The sequence below is a fragment of the Moschus berezovskii genome, chromosome 7, assembly GCF_049115385.1.
Source record: "Moschus berezovskii isolate FMDL1 chromosome 7, NW_MosBer_1.0, whole genome shotgun sequence".
Classification (NCBI taxonomy): domain Eukaryota; kingdom Metazoa; phylum Chordata; class Mammalia; order Artiodactyla; family Moschidae; genus Moschus; species Moschus berezovskii.
Genome location: NC_142466.1, coordinates 60,441,303 through 60,459,240, shown reverse-complemented (window position 1 = coordinate 60,459,240; position 17,938 = coordinate 60,441,303). Strand labels below are relative to the sequence as shown.

The 17,938-nt window shown below is 37.1% G+C and overlaps 1 protein-coding gene across 5 annotated transcripts in view; it reads right to left on the bottom strand.

Moving 5' to 3' along the window:
* Positions 1–17,938, bottom strand: part of VPS13A (vacuolar protein sorting 13 homolog A) — a 247,632-nt gene that overhangs the window by 202,927 nt on the left and 26,767 nt on the right. For all 5 annotated transcript variants that reach the window (XR_008686092.2, XR_008686091.2, XR_016037846.1 and 2 more), the window contains exons 4-9: positions 15,023–15,118; positions 14,649–14,750; positions 6,024–6,133; positions 5,248–5,307; positions 3,116–3,175; positions 2,830–2,910 (exon numbers count right to left, since the gene is read on the bottom strand). Coding sequence is in view for 2 of the 5 variants with exons in the window: in XM_055426921.2 (XP_055282896.2) it covers positions 2,830–2,910; positions 3,116–3,175; positions 5,248–5,307; positions 6,024–6,133; positions 14,649–14,750; positions 15,023–15,118 (509 nt within the window). In the remaining 3 variants the exon portion in view is untranslated. The remainder of the gene's footprint in view (positions 1–2,829; positions 2,911–3,115; positions 3,176–5,247; positions 5,308–6,023; positions 6,134–14,648; positions 14,751–15,022; positions 15,119–17,938) is intronic.

Sequence of the window (17,938 nt, the reverse complement as noted above, 5' to 3'; positions counted from 1 at the left end):
TAAGAAAAAGAAAGGCATACAAGTTGGAAAGGAAGAAGTAAAACTTTCACTATTTGCAGATGACATAATAATATATAGAAAACCCTGAAGACGCCACCAAAAACCTGCTAAAACTAATAATAAATGAGTTAAAGTTGCAGCATACAAAAACCAATATACAGAAATCTGTGGTATTTCTGTATACTAATAACAAACTATCAGAAAGAAAAAATAACAATTCCATTTACAATTGCATTAAAATGTAAGAATAAACTTCACCACAGAGGTAAAAGGCTTGTACCCTGAAAACGATAAGGCACTAAGGAACAAAAATAAAAAGGACACTAACTAATGGAAAGATATTCCATGCTCATGAATTATAATAAGTAATATTGTTAAAAGATTCATATTACCCAAAGCAATCTGCAGATATGTTGCAATCTCCATCAAAATACCAACAGCATTTCTCACAGGAATAGAAAAAACACTATTAAAATTTGTATGGAACCACAAAAGAACCCAAAGAGCCAAAGTAATCCTGAGAAAGAACAAAGCTGGAGTTGTCATCTTCCCTGATATCTAACTATATTACAAAGCTAACAGTAATTAGTATCTGTCACACAACAGACAACCAGATCAACAGACTAGAACAGACAACTCAGAAATAAACCCATGCATATACGGTCCAAAAATCACTGCAGAGGGTGACTTCAGCCATTTAATTAAAAGACGCTTGCTCCTTGGAAGAAAAGTCATGACAAACCTAGATAGCGTATTAAAAGCAGAGACCTCACTTTGCCAACAAAGGTCCATACAGTCAAAGCTATGGTTTTCCCAGTTGTACACAAGGTACAGTTTTGAGAGGCAGACCATAAGGAAGGCTGAGAGCTAAAGAATTGATGGTTTCTAACTCTGGTGTTGGAAAAGACTCCTGAGTGTCCCTTGGACTGCAAGGAGATCAAACCAGTCAATCCTAAAGGAAATCAACCCTGAATATTCATTGGAAGGACTGATGCTGAAGTTGAAGCTCCAATACTTTGGTCACCTGATGTGATGAGCTGACTCATTAGAAAAGATCCTGATGCTGGAAAAGATTGAGGGCAGGAGGAGGAGTGAGTGAGAGAGGATAAGACGGTTGGATGGCATCACCAATTCAACGGACATGAGTTTAAGCAAAGTCTGGGATATAGTGAAGGGCAGGAAAGCCTGGCATGCTGCAGTACCTAGGGTTGCAAAGAGTCAGACACAACTTAGCAACTGAACAACAACATACATGGTCAGTTATAACTTATGACCAAGGAGTCAAGAACATACAATGGGAAAAGGACAGTCTCTTCAATAAATGGTTTTGAGAAAACTTGACAGCTATTTGAGAAACAATGAAATCTGACTACCTTACATGGTAAATGAAAATAACTCAAAATGGATTAAAGACTTGAACATAAGGCCTGAAACCATAAAACCTCCAGAAGAAAATAGGTAGTAAACTCCCTGACATCAGTTTTAGCAATGAGTTTTTAGATTTGACAGTAAAAGCAACAAAAGCAAAAATAAAACAAACTGACTACATCAAAGTAACAGCTTCTGCATAGCAAAGAAAATTATCAAATACATGAAAAGGGAACCTATGAATGAAAGAAAATATATGAAAATATTATATCTGATAAGAAGCTAATATCTGAAATATATAATGAACCCATATAACTCAAAAGCAAAAAAACTCAAACAACCCAATTAAAAATTTCAAAGTAGAAATACAGATGGCTAACAGATACATGGAAAGATGCTCATCATCCCTAATTATTAGAGAAACGTAAACCAAAACCACAATGAAATACCACCTTACACTTGTTAGACCAAAAAATTTATAAATGGTGAAAATGTGGAGAAAAGAAAACTCTACTGCTCTGTTGGTGGGACGCAAATTGGTGCAGACCCTATGGACAATATGGAAGGACCTCAAACAATCAAAAACAAAACTATCATATAACCCAACAGCTCCACTTCAGAGAATAAAATAAACATACTAACTTGAAAGCATATCTGCACTCCATGTTCACTGCAGCATTATTTATAATAGCCAAGATATGAAAACAACATAAACATCCATCAAGAGTGAATGAAGAAAATGTTTTATACACACACACACACTATGGAATATCACTCAGCCATAAAAAAAGAGTGAAATCTTGACATTGGGACAATACAAATGGACCTTGAGGGCATTACACTAAGTGAAATAGCTCAAAGAGAGAAAAACAAACACTGTACTATCTCACTTTTATGTGGAATTTAGAAGAAAAAAAACATAGAGAACAGATCAGTTGTTGCAGGAAGTGGGGGAGGGAAGTACTGATAAGATGGGAAAAAAATTGACAAAGGAAGTCAAAAGTCCAAACTTTCAGTTATAAAATAAGTATTTATTAACTCATGGAGATGTAATATACAGCATGGTGACTATCATTAATAACACTGTGTTGCATATTCGAAAGTTGTTATGAGTAAATCTTGCAAGCTCTCATCACAACAATTGTATAAATTACATATGGTGATGGATATTAACTAGACTTATTGTGTTGATTATTTTGCAATATATACAAATATCAAAACATTATGTTGCACACATAACAAATGTTTCATATCAGTTATATCCAAAAGGTATGTTTTTATGTCTATGTACAAACATACATATTCACCTACTGCTAGAAATTTTAATGGATTTTTGCCTAGGAAAAAAAGGACCACTGACTAACATATTATCTACAGTATGTTAGATACATGACAAAGAATAAAACTATGCAAAATATGATACCAAAGATATATATGCACATATCAAAAAAATTTACTTACCAATGATTCATCATAATTACTAAGATAAAACAGCTGAGACTTCACATTCCAATAGGCAAAAAGGTTATCCAATCGGATTAACTGAAAATAAATCAAATTTATTATAAGCCTCATTTTCAATGAAGATTCTTTAGCATATGCTTTTTCAGAAGTCTCAAATAATTGGTCATATAACACTTAAGTCAACACAATTCACAAAAATCCTTATCTTTGTATTATCACTTGTCTTAAAAGTATCTTTTGTCAAGCCCATGGACTGACAAAACATAGTATTTGTTTATTCTACCTTACGAAATAGTTTCTCAGTTTCATCATGTAAACATGGAATCCAGTATTGATCAGTTGTCTGAAAAGGAAAAAAAGAAGCAGTAAAAACCGTCACTTGCATGTGAAATGGCAGAGTGATAAACAGAATCTATCCTGCCCTAGACCAATCTTCCATTAAAATGTCCTTGAAAACATAACATTTAGTCAAAGAATATTAACTGAATATTCTGTATTCAAGAATCTCATTGCCTGGTGAAAAACAAACTAGAAAGCAAATTACAAACCGGTTAAGTGCCATTATGGAGATTAAATATGCAATACTCTTGGAGAATAAAGTCCAAAACTAAAGACTCCACAGTAGGGGCCTCAATTTCAGATATGTAATGGAGAAAGTGATACCTAACCTACTAAGTGACACATTAATAGAAATTATCGATTGTAAATTTAGTAGGGAATATGATTCATGGTAGGGAGATATCTGAATGTATGGTATGTTCAAAGAACTGAAGTAGCCCAATACGGCCCAAGAACATATTTAAAACAGAGGAGAGGTAAATTCAAGTGTCCTACCTAGGGTCAGATTACACAGGGATTATAAACTATTTTGACAAAATTATGGACTTTAAAAGCAATGAAAAGTCACTGAGGGAAATAAATTGATATCAAATGCTTATATTTACGGAGAAGGCAATGGTAACCCACTCCAGTACTCTTGCCTGGAAAATCCCATGGACGGACGATCCTGGTAGGCTGTAGTCCATGGGGTAGCTAAGAGTCAGACACGACTGAGCAACTTCACTTTCATTTTTCATTTTCATGCATTGGAGAAGGAAATGGCAACCCACTCCAGTGTTCTTGCCTGGAGAATCCCAGGGGCGGGGGAGCCTGGTGGGCTGCCGTCTATGGGGTCGCACAGAGTTGGACACCACTGAAGTGACTTACCAGCAGCAGCTTATATTTAAAAGACGGTTTTCATTTTTTCTAGAGAACTAAATGGACTGAAACAATGATGCTCAAATTTTATCATGCAATTAGGATGACCTGGAGGGTCTTTTAAACAAAATAGCTGGGTCTCAGACTGAGTTTGCAATTGAGTATGGCTCCGTTGGGGGACAAGTTTCCAAATACCTCCAAAACCAGTGGTGAAAACCACTGCTGACACTGTTACCAATCACCTTCACAATGCCAAATCCAATGGCTGATTTTCCAACCTTTTTTTTTCAGTGTTACAATAGCATTTGACAGTTTACCTCACCCAACTTAATTGAATAACTTTTCACTTGACTTTTCTCTTTTCCTGTTTGAGGTAGATCCAAATTTTAAAAACCATACACAAAAACTGAATGAACATAAAAAACAAAAGCATATAATGAAATACTATACAGCAGCTGAACTGAATCAATTAAACTACATGTGGCAATAAACATGTCACAAACAATGTGATGCAAAAAAGAAAACTGAGAGAAGAATCATGTAACATTTATATGAACTTTAAAAAATCTACCAAATACTACACATTTTTAATGGATATACAGTGTAAAGTTTAAAAATGTAAGATGTTTACCTCTTGGGTGGGAGAGAAGAGTGGAGCAGAATACAAAAGGAATTTAAACTTTATTCATAACAGCTTATTCTTTAAAAGTATTTAAAATTTAAACTAAATGACAAACTTAACTATCATCCATTCTGGATACAAGCAAGTGTCTCATAATTCTTGTGTTCTCCTATAGTTTTAAAGTTTCTTAATTAAAAAACTAAACAGGAAGAAAGTATGCCACGATAACTAGTAATAATGACAATGAAATGATTTGATTCTGTATACTTTCCACAACTAATCAAAGATTCTGAAATGAACATTACTTTTATTTTGTACTTATGCACTTAAAATTCAGAATGGATTTTTAAAGTAAAATAAGTATGAAATATCATAACTGGCAAATAGTGTCTCACATATGAAACTAAATTTGATTATCAACCATTTTTAAAATATGAAACTACCTACCCCCAGTTTCAATCCAGTCTATGCACTTCCTGTATGAATTCTATATAGATACCTACTACTGATGCTGGCATACATTAACTAGCTATTAGTAATTTAATTAACTATACTGCAAAATTAAATACGATTAAATTTCTTTTTAAACAACATACCTGCATGCTGAGATTCTGAAGGGAAATACCAAATGACAGAGGAGTTTCTCGATTTGTGAGCTAAAGAGGAAGGAGAGTAAAGTTTACTCAGATTTTTAGCAGATGGACAAAATTTATATTGTAGAAAAAGTTCACTTTCTGGTAAGAAAGCTATTTCAAACATTTTCCTAGTTTCTGGAATAATTTTTATTTCTACATTTTTCCTAACTACATATAAAGTAACAATGTATTAGTGTGGTACAATAATAATATATCAATATAATGTTGCTGCAGTCCATGGGCTCACAAAGAGACACGATTTAGCAACTGAACAACAAAATACTCTTTTTCAATCTACAAAAAAGAAGTTTATTAAAAATGAGATTGACCCTCACAACAGAGCTGTGAGAAGCCAACAATGATGTGTTTGAGAGACAATATATGATCTATTTGTAATCAAACAGTTAGTTTAGTCTAACTAATGATTCCTAAACCATTGCTTTTTCCAGGAAGTAAACACAGTATAAAGTATTTTAAAAACATGTAACTGCTAAATCTATCAAAGGTGATTATAAGAAAGAAATTTTCCTTCATTATCTGATGCTTGAACAGTTTAGAAGTGTAATCAAGGCACTAAGGACTGCAAATTACAACTAATTATAAAAAATAAAGATCATGTCATGTTCAGCTCTACATCCCTCCACTTGCCAGCATCTCATACGTTGACCACTACAGAGCAGGTGTCAATAAATAGAAAAATTAATATAAAAACAGTTATCACCTATTGAAATACTTACATCATCCTCATAGCGAATATGGATATTGGAAATTTTCACTTGAAGATTTTTTATGATCTGGGTAATTAATTTTTCTGTGAAAGTGTCCTGTTTCTCCACATGCTGTTTTTCTATAATTGCAAATATTCATTTTTAATATGAATGAAAAATACATTCTATGAGTATCTGTGTTGAAATAACAGAAATGCTACTTTCTTAAAGAAAGAAATCTGTAATCAGAATACTAAGTCTCCTTTCCAAATATCTTACATAACAGAAGACTTTCCTAGGTGACTAAATGCACACCGTTTTCAAAACCCACTTTCTTGTCCAAACTAAAGCTTAACACATAGAATTTACTGGCATCAAATTTTATAATTTCTGGAGGTATATCTGAGTACATAAGGACATGAAAAACAGTAAGATTATTAGGTAAGAATTATAATAGGATCATATTAGAAGAGTCAGAAATAGTAGCAATGAAAGAATCTCCCTTAAAATTTGTACTATCATCATAAGGTGTCTGTGGATAGAAGTGTAAAACAGCTGAATATGCTCCTTCTCTAATACTAATAAACACAAAATAGGAAGATAAAAGATTCTCTCCCTCTTTCCTTTTAAGCAAAAATGAAAGATGTTCATTTGTTTCATTTTTCAAAATGTGATTAAACAATCTTCTTCAATACTTTTCAGAAAAATATAAGGAATAAAAAATCGAGGTTCCTAATTTTTTTAATATGCTGATGATAACCACTAATTACTAACACTTTTGCCCCTACTTAAAAATGCCAATGAAAGCGATCTTTTTCTAGTCCTATTCCACCTGTATACACTTATTATTTATCTTCTCCTCTAATGACCTACTACTTCCTAATTCAGCTGACCCAGAAAGTCTCAGATAAAGCTGATGAAGATATTCTCATATTTGCATCAAAGGGAAGCATGAGTGAACGAACATACAGAACACGACTTTAGAATTAATAAACAGAAGTAGAATAAAAACTCTTTGAAGACGAGAATTTTTTAAGTGTTGAATCCCACCACTACCTAATAAAATCCTCTGCTCTGTAAATTTACTCATTCAGTTAAATGCTAAATTGTTCTTTCCCTATCAACTAGTTTCTTTCTGACTTCCTTACCCAGCTCAGATTCCTTAATACATTATTTCACCAACACTTTAAACTCTTCTGCTTTCTTTATTCTCCTTTTTCTTCTGTCAATAAAGTTCCAAGCCGACACAAATCCAAAGACTACTTTTTATATAAACATGCATATGCCTTGCCACGTGAGTAGCGGTGAAGAAAAATTACCACAAAACAGACTGCAATTACAAACTTCAACTAACCAACAACCTTACTACATTTCTCCAATCAACTTGTTCTCCAATCAACTTGTTCACACTCCAGAATAACCATCTTAAAATTCCAATCAACTTGTTCACACTCCAGAGTAACCATCTTAAAATTCCTCTTGGTACTCTTCAAAGGTCCAACAATTCTTCCACTGCTCTTTTTACTCTTAGCAAACCACTTTACAACTATGAAGAAATAGAAGCTTTTTCTCTGCAATCATCACTAAATCAAAATAGCAATTTCTAAGGTGACCAAGGACCTCCATGTCATAAATAAAATGATTATTTGTTAATCCTCAATTTACCTGATAAATCAGCAGGATCTGACATATTCTTCACTTTCCAAACCACTCTTTCCCATCGAAATGTAATCTCCAGATTTCCTACTATAATACTTACGAATCACTTTTTCTTGGTCTTTTTTTTTTTTTTCTGTTTTCCTCCTCTACACAATCCTTAAATGTTAGCTTTCTTTAGGTCTTAGTTCTAGAAATGTTTCTATTCTCACTCTATACTGTTGCTGCAGAGAATGTCATCCATACCTTACAGCCTGAACTGTCTTCCTAATGGTGACAACTCTCAAAAGTATATTGAATAATGCAGGAAGTAAGATATGATCACAGAGTAGTTGGTACATTCAATAAATACAAATAGGCCAGTATGGCTGGAACAAAGAACAGAGAAGATATGAAAGGGATGGGGTCAGTAAAAGGCTGGAATGTTAGACAAGATTCAAGTCATAAGAGCGACAAAAGTATTTTGTTGAAGAGTTCAAAATTCTATCTGATAACAGGTATAATTGATGAATCTTAAGCATGACTATTTATATTTTAGATTTAAGTATAACTAGGAGGCATGGCAAGCCACTCCAGTACTCTTGCCTAGAAAATCCCATGGATGGAGGAGCCTGGTAGGCTGCAGTCTGTGGGGTCGCTAAGGGTGGGACACAACTGAGCGACTTCACTTTCACTTTTCACTTTCACACATTGGAGAAGGAAATGGCAACCCACTCCAGTGTTCTTGCCTGGAGAATCCCAGGGATGGGGGAGCCTGGTGGGCTTCCGTCTATGGGGTCACACAGAATCAGACACGACTGAAGTGACTTAGCAGCAGCAGCAGCAGGAGACACTTCTGATTAAACATGAGTTTGCATCTATTTTTCTCTTCCTCAGTAAAACCCCATAAAGGCAAAAGTAAAGGGGAAAAACAGATAAATCTCCAAGACCAAAAGAAAAGAGTGTAGAAGAATAAGAGAGACCTTAAAAAATTCAGAAGCTAGAAAGCAGATGACCTTAGACAACATGACAGAAGAAGAAATTTGATCTCAAATGCCCATAAATTGAGATGCCAATAAAATACAAGATGAGTTTTTTTTTTTAAAAAAAAAAAAACCCTGGCAAGATTCAGGAACTGGAATCCTCTGAAAATATAAATGGCAAAGAGGTGGAGGAAGAAGCCAATCATATAAGGATTGGCTTAAAGTCTGTATATTCAGTAGTTAGATTTCTAGGTATCCTTCCTCTTCCAATCCACAGGATCAAGCAATTGTCCTTTTCCCCACTCTCATGAGAAGCAAATATTTATTCTGGAGACAATAAGACTGACAGGCTCCAGACTCTGAGACCATATATGTGAAGGTACAAAGAAATCCATCATACCAAAATGGACATAATAAGTAAAAGGTCTATGTAATAAATGTTAAGACACACATCCAACTGCTATTGCCAATCAAAACTAGGGATCTGACTTCCCATGACATGCAAATGGTCAATAAGCAGACAAAAAGATGCTAAAATACTAATTTTTACACACACAGACACACAATGGAATATTATTCAGCCTTAGAAAGGAAACTGTGACAAATGCTACAACACGGATAAACCTTGAAGACATAAAGTGAAAGTAAAGTCACTCAGCTGTGTCCAACATTATGAAGACATAATACTTCACAAAGGGAAATAAATCACTAAAGAAAATACAAATACTATATGAGTCCACCTGCATGATTACTCAGAACAGTCAAAATCAAACAGACAAAAAGCAAAATTGCAGTTTTGCCTGGGTCTGGGGGTAAAGGGGAGAAGAATGGATGAGTTATTGTCTATCAAGTGTAACGTTTCAATTTTACAAGATGAAAAGAGATATGGGGAGAGATGATGATAGTGGATGCAATACAATAAATGTATTTAATACCACTGAACTACTTAAAAGTAGGAAGGCAAAGTTTATATGAACACGGCGCAGACGCGACGCGAGAGACGCCGGCCCCGGCGGCGCAGACGCGACGCGAGAGACGCCGGCCCCGGCGGCGCAGACGCGACGCGAGAGACGCCGGCCCCGGCGGCGCAGACGCGACGCGAGAGACGCCGGCCCCGGCGGCGCAGACGCGACGCGAGAGACGCCGGCCCCGGCGGCGCAGACGCGACGCGAGAGACGCCGGCCCCGGCGGCGCAGACGCGACGCGAGAGACGCCGGCCCCGGCGGCGCAGACGCGACGCGAGAGACGCCGGCCCCGGCGGCGCAGACGCGACGCGAGAGACGCCGGCCCCGGCGGCGCAGACGCGACGCGAGAGACGCCGGCCCCGGCGGCGCAGACGCGACGCGAGAGACGCCGGCCCCGGCGGCGCAGACGCGACGCGAGAGACGCCGGCCCCGGCGGCGCAGACGCGACGCGAGAGACGCCGGCCCCGGCGGCGCAGACGCGACGCGAGAGACGCCGGCCCCGGCGGCGCAGACGCGACGCGAGAGACGCCGGCCCCGGCGGCGCAGACGCGACGCGAGAGACGCCGGCCCCGGCGGCGCAGACGCGACGCGAGAGACGCCGGCCCCGGCGGCGCAGACGCGACGCGAGAGACGCCGGCCCCGGCGGCGCAGACGCGACGCGAGAGACGCCGGCCCCGGCGGCGCAGACGCGACGCGAGAGACGCCGGCCCCGGCGGCGCAGACGCGACGCGAGAGACGCCGGCCCCGGCGCAACGAACCACGCAAAGAGGTGCGGCCGTGAGGAGCTACCCCACGCCTGAGGCCAGGGCCGGCGGCCGAGAGGAGCTACCCCACGTCCAAGAGGCGGTGGCTGCACGGGCGCAGGAGGGCCGAGAGGAGCTACTCCGCGTTCAAGGTCAGGAGGGGCGGCCTTGAGGAGATACCCCTCGTCCAAGGTAAGGTACAGCGGCTGCACTTTGCTGGAGTGGCTGTGAAGAGATTTTCCACGACCAAGGTAAGAGAAACCCAAATAAGGCGGTAGGTATTGCTAGGGGGCACCAGAGAGCAGACAAACTGAAATCATAATCACAGGAAACTAGCCGATCTGATCACATGGACCACAACCAAATGTGGTCCACTGGAGAAGGGAATGGCAAACCACTTCAGTATACTTGCCTTGAGAACCCCATGAACAGTAACAAAAGGCAAAATGATAGGAATGAGGAATTCCCCAGGTCAGTAGGTGCCCAGAATGCTACTGGAGCTCAGTGGAGAAATAACTATAGCAGGAATAAAGGGATGGAGCAAAAGCAAAACCAATACCCAGTTGTGGATGTGACCAGTGATAGAAGCAAGGTCCAGTGCTGTAAAGAGCAATATTGCATAGGAACCTGGAATGTTAGGTCCATGAATCAAGGCAAACTGGAAGTGGTCAAACAGGAGATGGCAAGAGTGAGCGTCGATATTCTAGGAATCAGTGAATTAAAATGGACTGGAATGGGTGAATTTAACTCGGATGACCATTATATCTACTACTGTGGGCAGGAATCCCTTAGAAGAAATGGAGTAGCCATCATGGTCAACAAAAGAGTCCGAAATGCAGTACTTGGATGCAATCTTAAAAATGACAGGATGATTTCTGTTCGTTTCCAAGACAAACCATTCAATATTACAGTAATCAGGCCTATGCCCCAACCAGTAATGCTGAAGAAGCCGAAGTTAATCGGTTCTATGATGACCTACAAGACCTTTTAGAACTAACACCCAAAAAAGATGTCCTTTTCATTATAGGGGACTGGAATGCAAAAGTAGGAAGTCAAGAAACACCTGGAGTAACTGGCAAATTTGGCCTTGGAGCACGGAATGAAGCAGGGCAAAGGCTAATAGAGTTTTGTCAAGAGAATGCACTGGTCATAGCAAACACCCTCTTCCAACAACACAAGAGAAGACTCTACACATGGACATCACCAGATGGTCAACACCGAAATCAGATGGATTATATTCTTTGCAACCAAAGATGGAGAAACTCTATACAGTTAGCGAAAACAAGACCAGGAGCTGACTGTGGCTCAGATCATGAACTCCTTATTGCGAAGTTCAGACTTAAATTGAAGAAAGTAGGGAAAACCACTAGACCATTCAGATATGACCTCAATCAAATCCCTTATGATTATACAGTGGAAGTGAGAAATAGATTTAAGGGACTAGATCTGATTGATAGAGTGCCTGATGAACTCTGGACGGAGGTTCGTGACATTGTACAGGAGACAGGGACCAAGACCATCCCCATGGAAAAGAAATGCAAAAGAGCGAAATGGCTGTCTGAGGAGGCCTTACAAATAGCTGTGAAAAGAAGAGAGGAGAAAAGCAAAGGAGAAAAGGAAAGATATAAGCATCTGAATGCAGAGTTCCAAAGAATAGCAAGGAGAGATAAGAAAGTCTTCCTCAGTGATCAAGGCAAAGAAATAGAGGAAAACAACAGAATAGGAAAAACAAGAGATCTCTTCAAGAAAATTAGAGTTTCCAAGGGAACATTTCATGCAAAGATGGGCTCGATAAAGGACAGAAATGGTATGGACCTAACAGAAGCAGAAGATATTAAGAAGAGGTGGCAGGAATACACAGAAGAACTGTACAAAAAAGATCTTCACGACCAAGATAGTCACGATAATGTGATCACTGACCTAGAGCCAGACATCTTGGAATGTGAAGTCAAGTGGGCCTTAGAAAGCATCACTACGAACAAAGCTAGTGGAGGTGATGGAATTCCAGTTGAGCTATTTCAAGTCTTGAAAGATGATGCTGTGAAAGTGCTGCACTCAGTATGCCAGCAGATTTGGAAAACTCAGCAGTGGCCACAGGACTGGAAGAGGTCAGTCTTCATTCCAATCCCAAAGAAAGGCAATGCCAAAGAATGCTCAAACTACCGCACAATTGCACTCATCTCACACGCTAGTAAAGTCATGCTCAAAATTCTCCAAGCCAGGCTTCAGCAGTATGTAAACCGTGAACTCCCAGATGTTCAAGCAGGTTTTAGAAAAGGTAGAGGCACCAAAGATCAAATTGCCAACATCCGCTGGATCATGGAGAAAGCAAAAGAGTTTCAGAAAAACATCTATTTCTGCTTCATTGACTATGCCAAAGCCTTTGACTGTGTGGATCACAATAAACTGTGGAACATTCTGAAAGAGATGGGGATCCCAGACCACTTGACCTGCCTCTTGAGAAACCTGTATGCAGGTCAGGAAGCAACTGTTAGAACTGCACATGGAACAACAGACTGGTTCCAAATAGGAAAAAGAGTACGTTAAGTTTGTATATTGTCACCCTGCCTATTTAACTTATATGCAGAGTACATCATGAGGAACACTGGGCTGGAAGAAGCACAAGCTGGAATCAAGATTGCTGGGAGAAATATCAATAACCTCAGATATGCAGATGACACCACCCTTATGGCAGAAAGTGAAGAGGAACTCAAAAGCCTCTTGATGAAAGTTAAAGAGGAGAGCGAAAAGGTTGGCTTGAAGCTCAACATTCAGAAAACAAAGATCATGGCATCTGGTCCCATCACTTCATGGGAAATAGATGGAAAAACAGTGGAAGCAGTGTCAGACTTTGTTTTTTTGGGCTCCAAAATCACTGCAGATGCTGATTGCAGCCATGAAATTAAAAGACGCTTGCTCCTTGGAAGGAAAGTTATGACCAACCTTGATAGTATATTAAAAAGCAGAGACATTACTTTGCCAACCAAGGTCTGTCTAGTCAAGGCAATGGTTTTTCCCGTGGTCATGTATGGATGTGAGAGTTGGACTGTGAAGAAGGCTGATCGCCGAAGAATCGATGCTTTTGAACTGTGGTGTTGGAGAAGACTCTTGAGAGACCCTTATACTGCAAGGAGATCCAACCAGTCCATTCTAAAGGAGATCAATCCTGGATGTTCATTGGAAGGACTGATGCTGAAGCTGAAACTGCAATACTTTGGCCACCTCATGCGACGAGTTGACTCATTGGAAAAGACTCTGATGCTGGGAAAGGTTGGGGGCGGGAGGAGAAGGGGACGACGGAGAATGAGATGTCTGGATGGCATCACCGACTCTGTGGACATGAGTTTGAGTGAACTCCGGGAGTTGGTGATGGACAGGGAGGCCTGGCGTGCTGTGATTCATGGGGTCGCGGAGAGTCGGACACGACTGAGCGACTGAATTGAACTGAACAATAAAAAGATTTTTTTAAAAAAGAGGATGAGGGTATGGATGAAAGACAATAGAGATTAAAACATAAAAAGTATTGCCAGGAATTGTGGTAAATCTCCTTTAACGCCTTTTTTTACCTGTTTGTCAACCGGTAAACCGTTTATTATTGCATTTTTTAATTTAAAAAGTAAGTTAATGGCAAGAACATTTTGAGCAGTACACATACAACTCTTCTAAGATGCTTAGCTATCAAAGGATGGAGGAGCATAAGCTAACCAAAGGACAAGGATAGGAACATGACTTGACACTTTAAGATAAGAGAGGCTATGGCATATTTACATGTCAAAGAGAAAGCTTCACTAGATGGAAAAGTTAAGAGTCAGAAGAGGAGTGTAGATGTTGATGGTTATATAAAGAACTCCTACCATTACTCCATTACCATCAACAGCAATAAGTGGAAAGGGGTTAGATTTCTGCAGGACATCTCTAATACTGACAAAAGAAGGGGACTAAAGTAATGGACCATTTTGGTCTAAGTTGAACAGGAATGTATGTGACCCCAGAGGGTAAACAGATTTGGAAAAATATATCGAGAAATTAAGTATCTCCAAAAGATGAAGAACTAATAAATGTGGAATAAGGAAGAGAAGACTAGAAACATCAAAAAAAAAATTACTTCATGAAAAACCAACCTCACCCTTATAAGTTTGGAATATTATTTGCACTAAGGTAAATTTCTAAAAACATGATAAAACATAGAAACCACATTAAAATTCTTGTAATAAGACTATCATATTTTTAAAGTAATCTCAGTGCTTCCAGGAGAAAATAATATAGTAATGTAATAAATATGTAACTCTTTTCTGCTTTTCTTATTACCATTCTTATTGTTTTCTTTACCTTGATCAGCTACTTTTCGTTTTGCTTCTTCTATTCTTTTCAATTCCTGTTGCTTTGCTTCAAAGAGTTGTTTTTCTTCTTTTATAGGATCATATTTTATTCCTGCAGAAAGTATAAAAAAGGAAGACTCTTAATTACCTTAAATTTAAATATACTCATTCCAAAAAATATCCTGGAAAATAATCACTAATTCAAAGTTCACAAAAACTGAGGGTAAAAACCAATTTATTTTATATTATCAAATAACAAATTTAAATATTAAAAAAGCTCAAAAAAATTCACCAAAATTATTTGAATATAATTATCAAATATAAAGATTTTTATACATTAAAAAAAGGAGTAATTGAAATAATAATATTTAAATTTTGACTTACTAGAAGAAGGCACTATGAGTAAATAAACGTCTTCCAACACAGCTTCAACTGGTTGGGTATAAAGGTTTTTCCATGGAATTATAAGATTAAGAGTACCTATATGAAAAAAAAGAAAAAATATTATTCTTTCAATCTAGATTTACTATCAGCCTATTTTCTATCAAGCACTAAAGGAGATAACAAAGTAGTCTTTGACCTTATGAGTTCATTAATTTTATAGAAAGCTATTTTACAACAATAAACTAAAAGTCTTTTTAGTGATGATTTGAAATTGGTTGTATTAGTATTGTTGGAAAATCTACTAAAAAATGTTCTAAATATTTACAAGTTTCTCTTGTGGTGATATGTACTACAAACATATCAGTATTATCCTTCCATTAATCAATAATCCTTGATAAAGATTGATTTGTACCAATTCTTACTCAAAATCTCTAAGAAATATTTTTCTTATACTATAAAAAGGTAGATCACATACTTTATATAAGTATATTTTATATAGAGAGATTTTACACATATGTACATATCTGTATATATACAATATTTACATAAGTATGATTATCATAGGTGTACATACTCATAAATTCCTATGGTAATAATCAAGGATCCTGGCCAATATTAGAAAATCATTTCAACTAATAAAAATATTTTGCTACAACCCAACAGCAAAGTATTTTAAAAGCATTAGATTTCTTAAACTAAAGAATATGATATCAAGGACTCATTATACTATTAATTCTAGTTTTATGTATTTTATGTATTTAGTATATGTAGAAAATTTCTACAATAGTTTTTAATATTTAAAAACTTTTTTAGAAAGTATGAATCTCTAGATTTAAAATTAGTTGTCATGATCAGGGAAGGGAGACTTACTATCATTGCTGCATTAACTCCTTAGACAGAAGCTATGACAAATCTAGACAGTTTATTAAAAACCAAAGACATCACTTTACCAACAAAGGTCCGTATAATCTAAGCTATGGTTTTTCGAGTAGTCATTTATAGATGTGAAAGTTGGACCATAAAGAAGGCTGAGTACCCAGAAATCGATGTTTTTGAATTATGGTGCTGGAGAAGACTTGAGAGTCCCTTGGACTGCCTGGACCAGTCAATCCTAAAGGAATCAGTCCTGAATGTTCACTGGAAGGACTGATGCTGAAGCTAAAGCTCCACTACTCTGGCTACCTGATGTGAAGAGTCAACTCATTGGAAAAGACCCTAAGGCTGGGAAAGATTGAAGGCAAAAGGAGAAGAGGGGAGTAGAGGATGAAATGGTTAGATGGTGTCAATGACTCAGTGGACATGAATTTGAGCAAACTCCAGGAGACAGTAAAGAACAGGGAAGCCTGGCATGCTGCAGTCCATGGAGTCTCAAAGAGTCAGACACAAACAACTTAGCGACTGAAAAACAATAATATATATTTAGATATACTGTATTATATAACTCCAAAAACCCATGTTTTAAAAAATGCCAAATCAAGAAAAAGATTTCTCCATACTAATTTAGAGAAAAATAAACTACCTGACTTCTAAAAGAGGAATAGCTTTCTAAGTTTTAAAATCAGAGAAGATAGTGACCACTTAAAATTTCTATACTAACAATATACCATTTGTACCACTAAGAATTTGTTTTAAAACAAATCATTTTTTCCTTCTTTATGAAGGGCAGGCTTCTTACAGAAAAATCAGAAAAAATACATAAGGAGGTACTTTAAAAATCTTCCACATGAAAACAATTACTTTAAAAGTATGTATGTAAGTATATTTGATATGTATGTAATTCTGCATCTTAAATGAGGAAAACTTTGAAAGATCAGTAAGATTAACAACCCCCATTAATGGCAAGGGGACAATATGTTCTTATAAAACTGGTTGTACCACTACATCACTCATTTGGAAATGTGTACTTCATTTAGCAAACTGTGTTCCTACTATAAGACAAGTATTGTGCTAAGTGAAGATATGATAAAATTAAAATTTTTAAATTAAATCCACTTCTCAAAAAACTTATTGTCTAGAAGAAAAAAATAATAATGATATTAAAGAATGGCAGTTTCTATGATAGAGATACGCAAATGACACCTTAGATGATTCTCAAGATTATCTTATATATAAGGTATCAGTTCAGTGTACTTTCTACCACCTTATAGTAACACTGAAAATTTACCCTGTCATCATTTTCAAACATGGTCAGAAAAGAAAAGAGAGAACAGAAATAATGAAGGCACTAAATGAAAGTAAGTCTACCTACTGTCCTTATATAGTTTTCTAGAGTAGATGTTAAATTTATATACCCTGATTTACAATAATCATAGTTATAAAATTCAATGACTTTCAGAATACTTTCAAAAAGTATATGAAAATGTTTACTGTAAATTTTTGAACCAATAGAAATATAAGATCACATTGTTCAAATTTTGTAATATGCAATATTGAGAAATAAGGGAGGTCAAATCAATATGGATTATGAGGAATCTTTATTAAATGATAATTTAAAAATATATAAAATCCTACATACACCATGATAACAAGTCAATATGTTCACATGTAAAAAAACCATATAAAAATTTGCAAAAATAAATATATTAGGTGGAAAAGTGATGGGTGACATTTTCCCCATTTTATTTACACTAAGTAGTGTTTAAATTATGGGGGCAAAAGGAAGAAGAGAAACAGAATTAGAGTCCTAGCAATGTAAATGAAAAACGTTTCTTTGGCATATGGTCTAATACCAACTGTAAGAGCACAAAATTGTGGAGATTTTCATCAGGCAATTTATATAAGCTTTCAAAACACCTTGTTCTCCAAGTGACACCAATATATTGCAATAACATTACATAAATTCTTCACACAAATTATCTGCATACTACTACTTTTAAGTCACAAATAATAATACTATCATCTTGCACAAAATGTAAA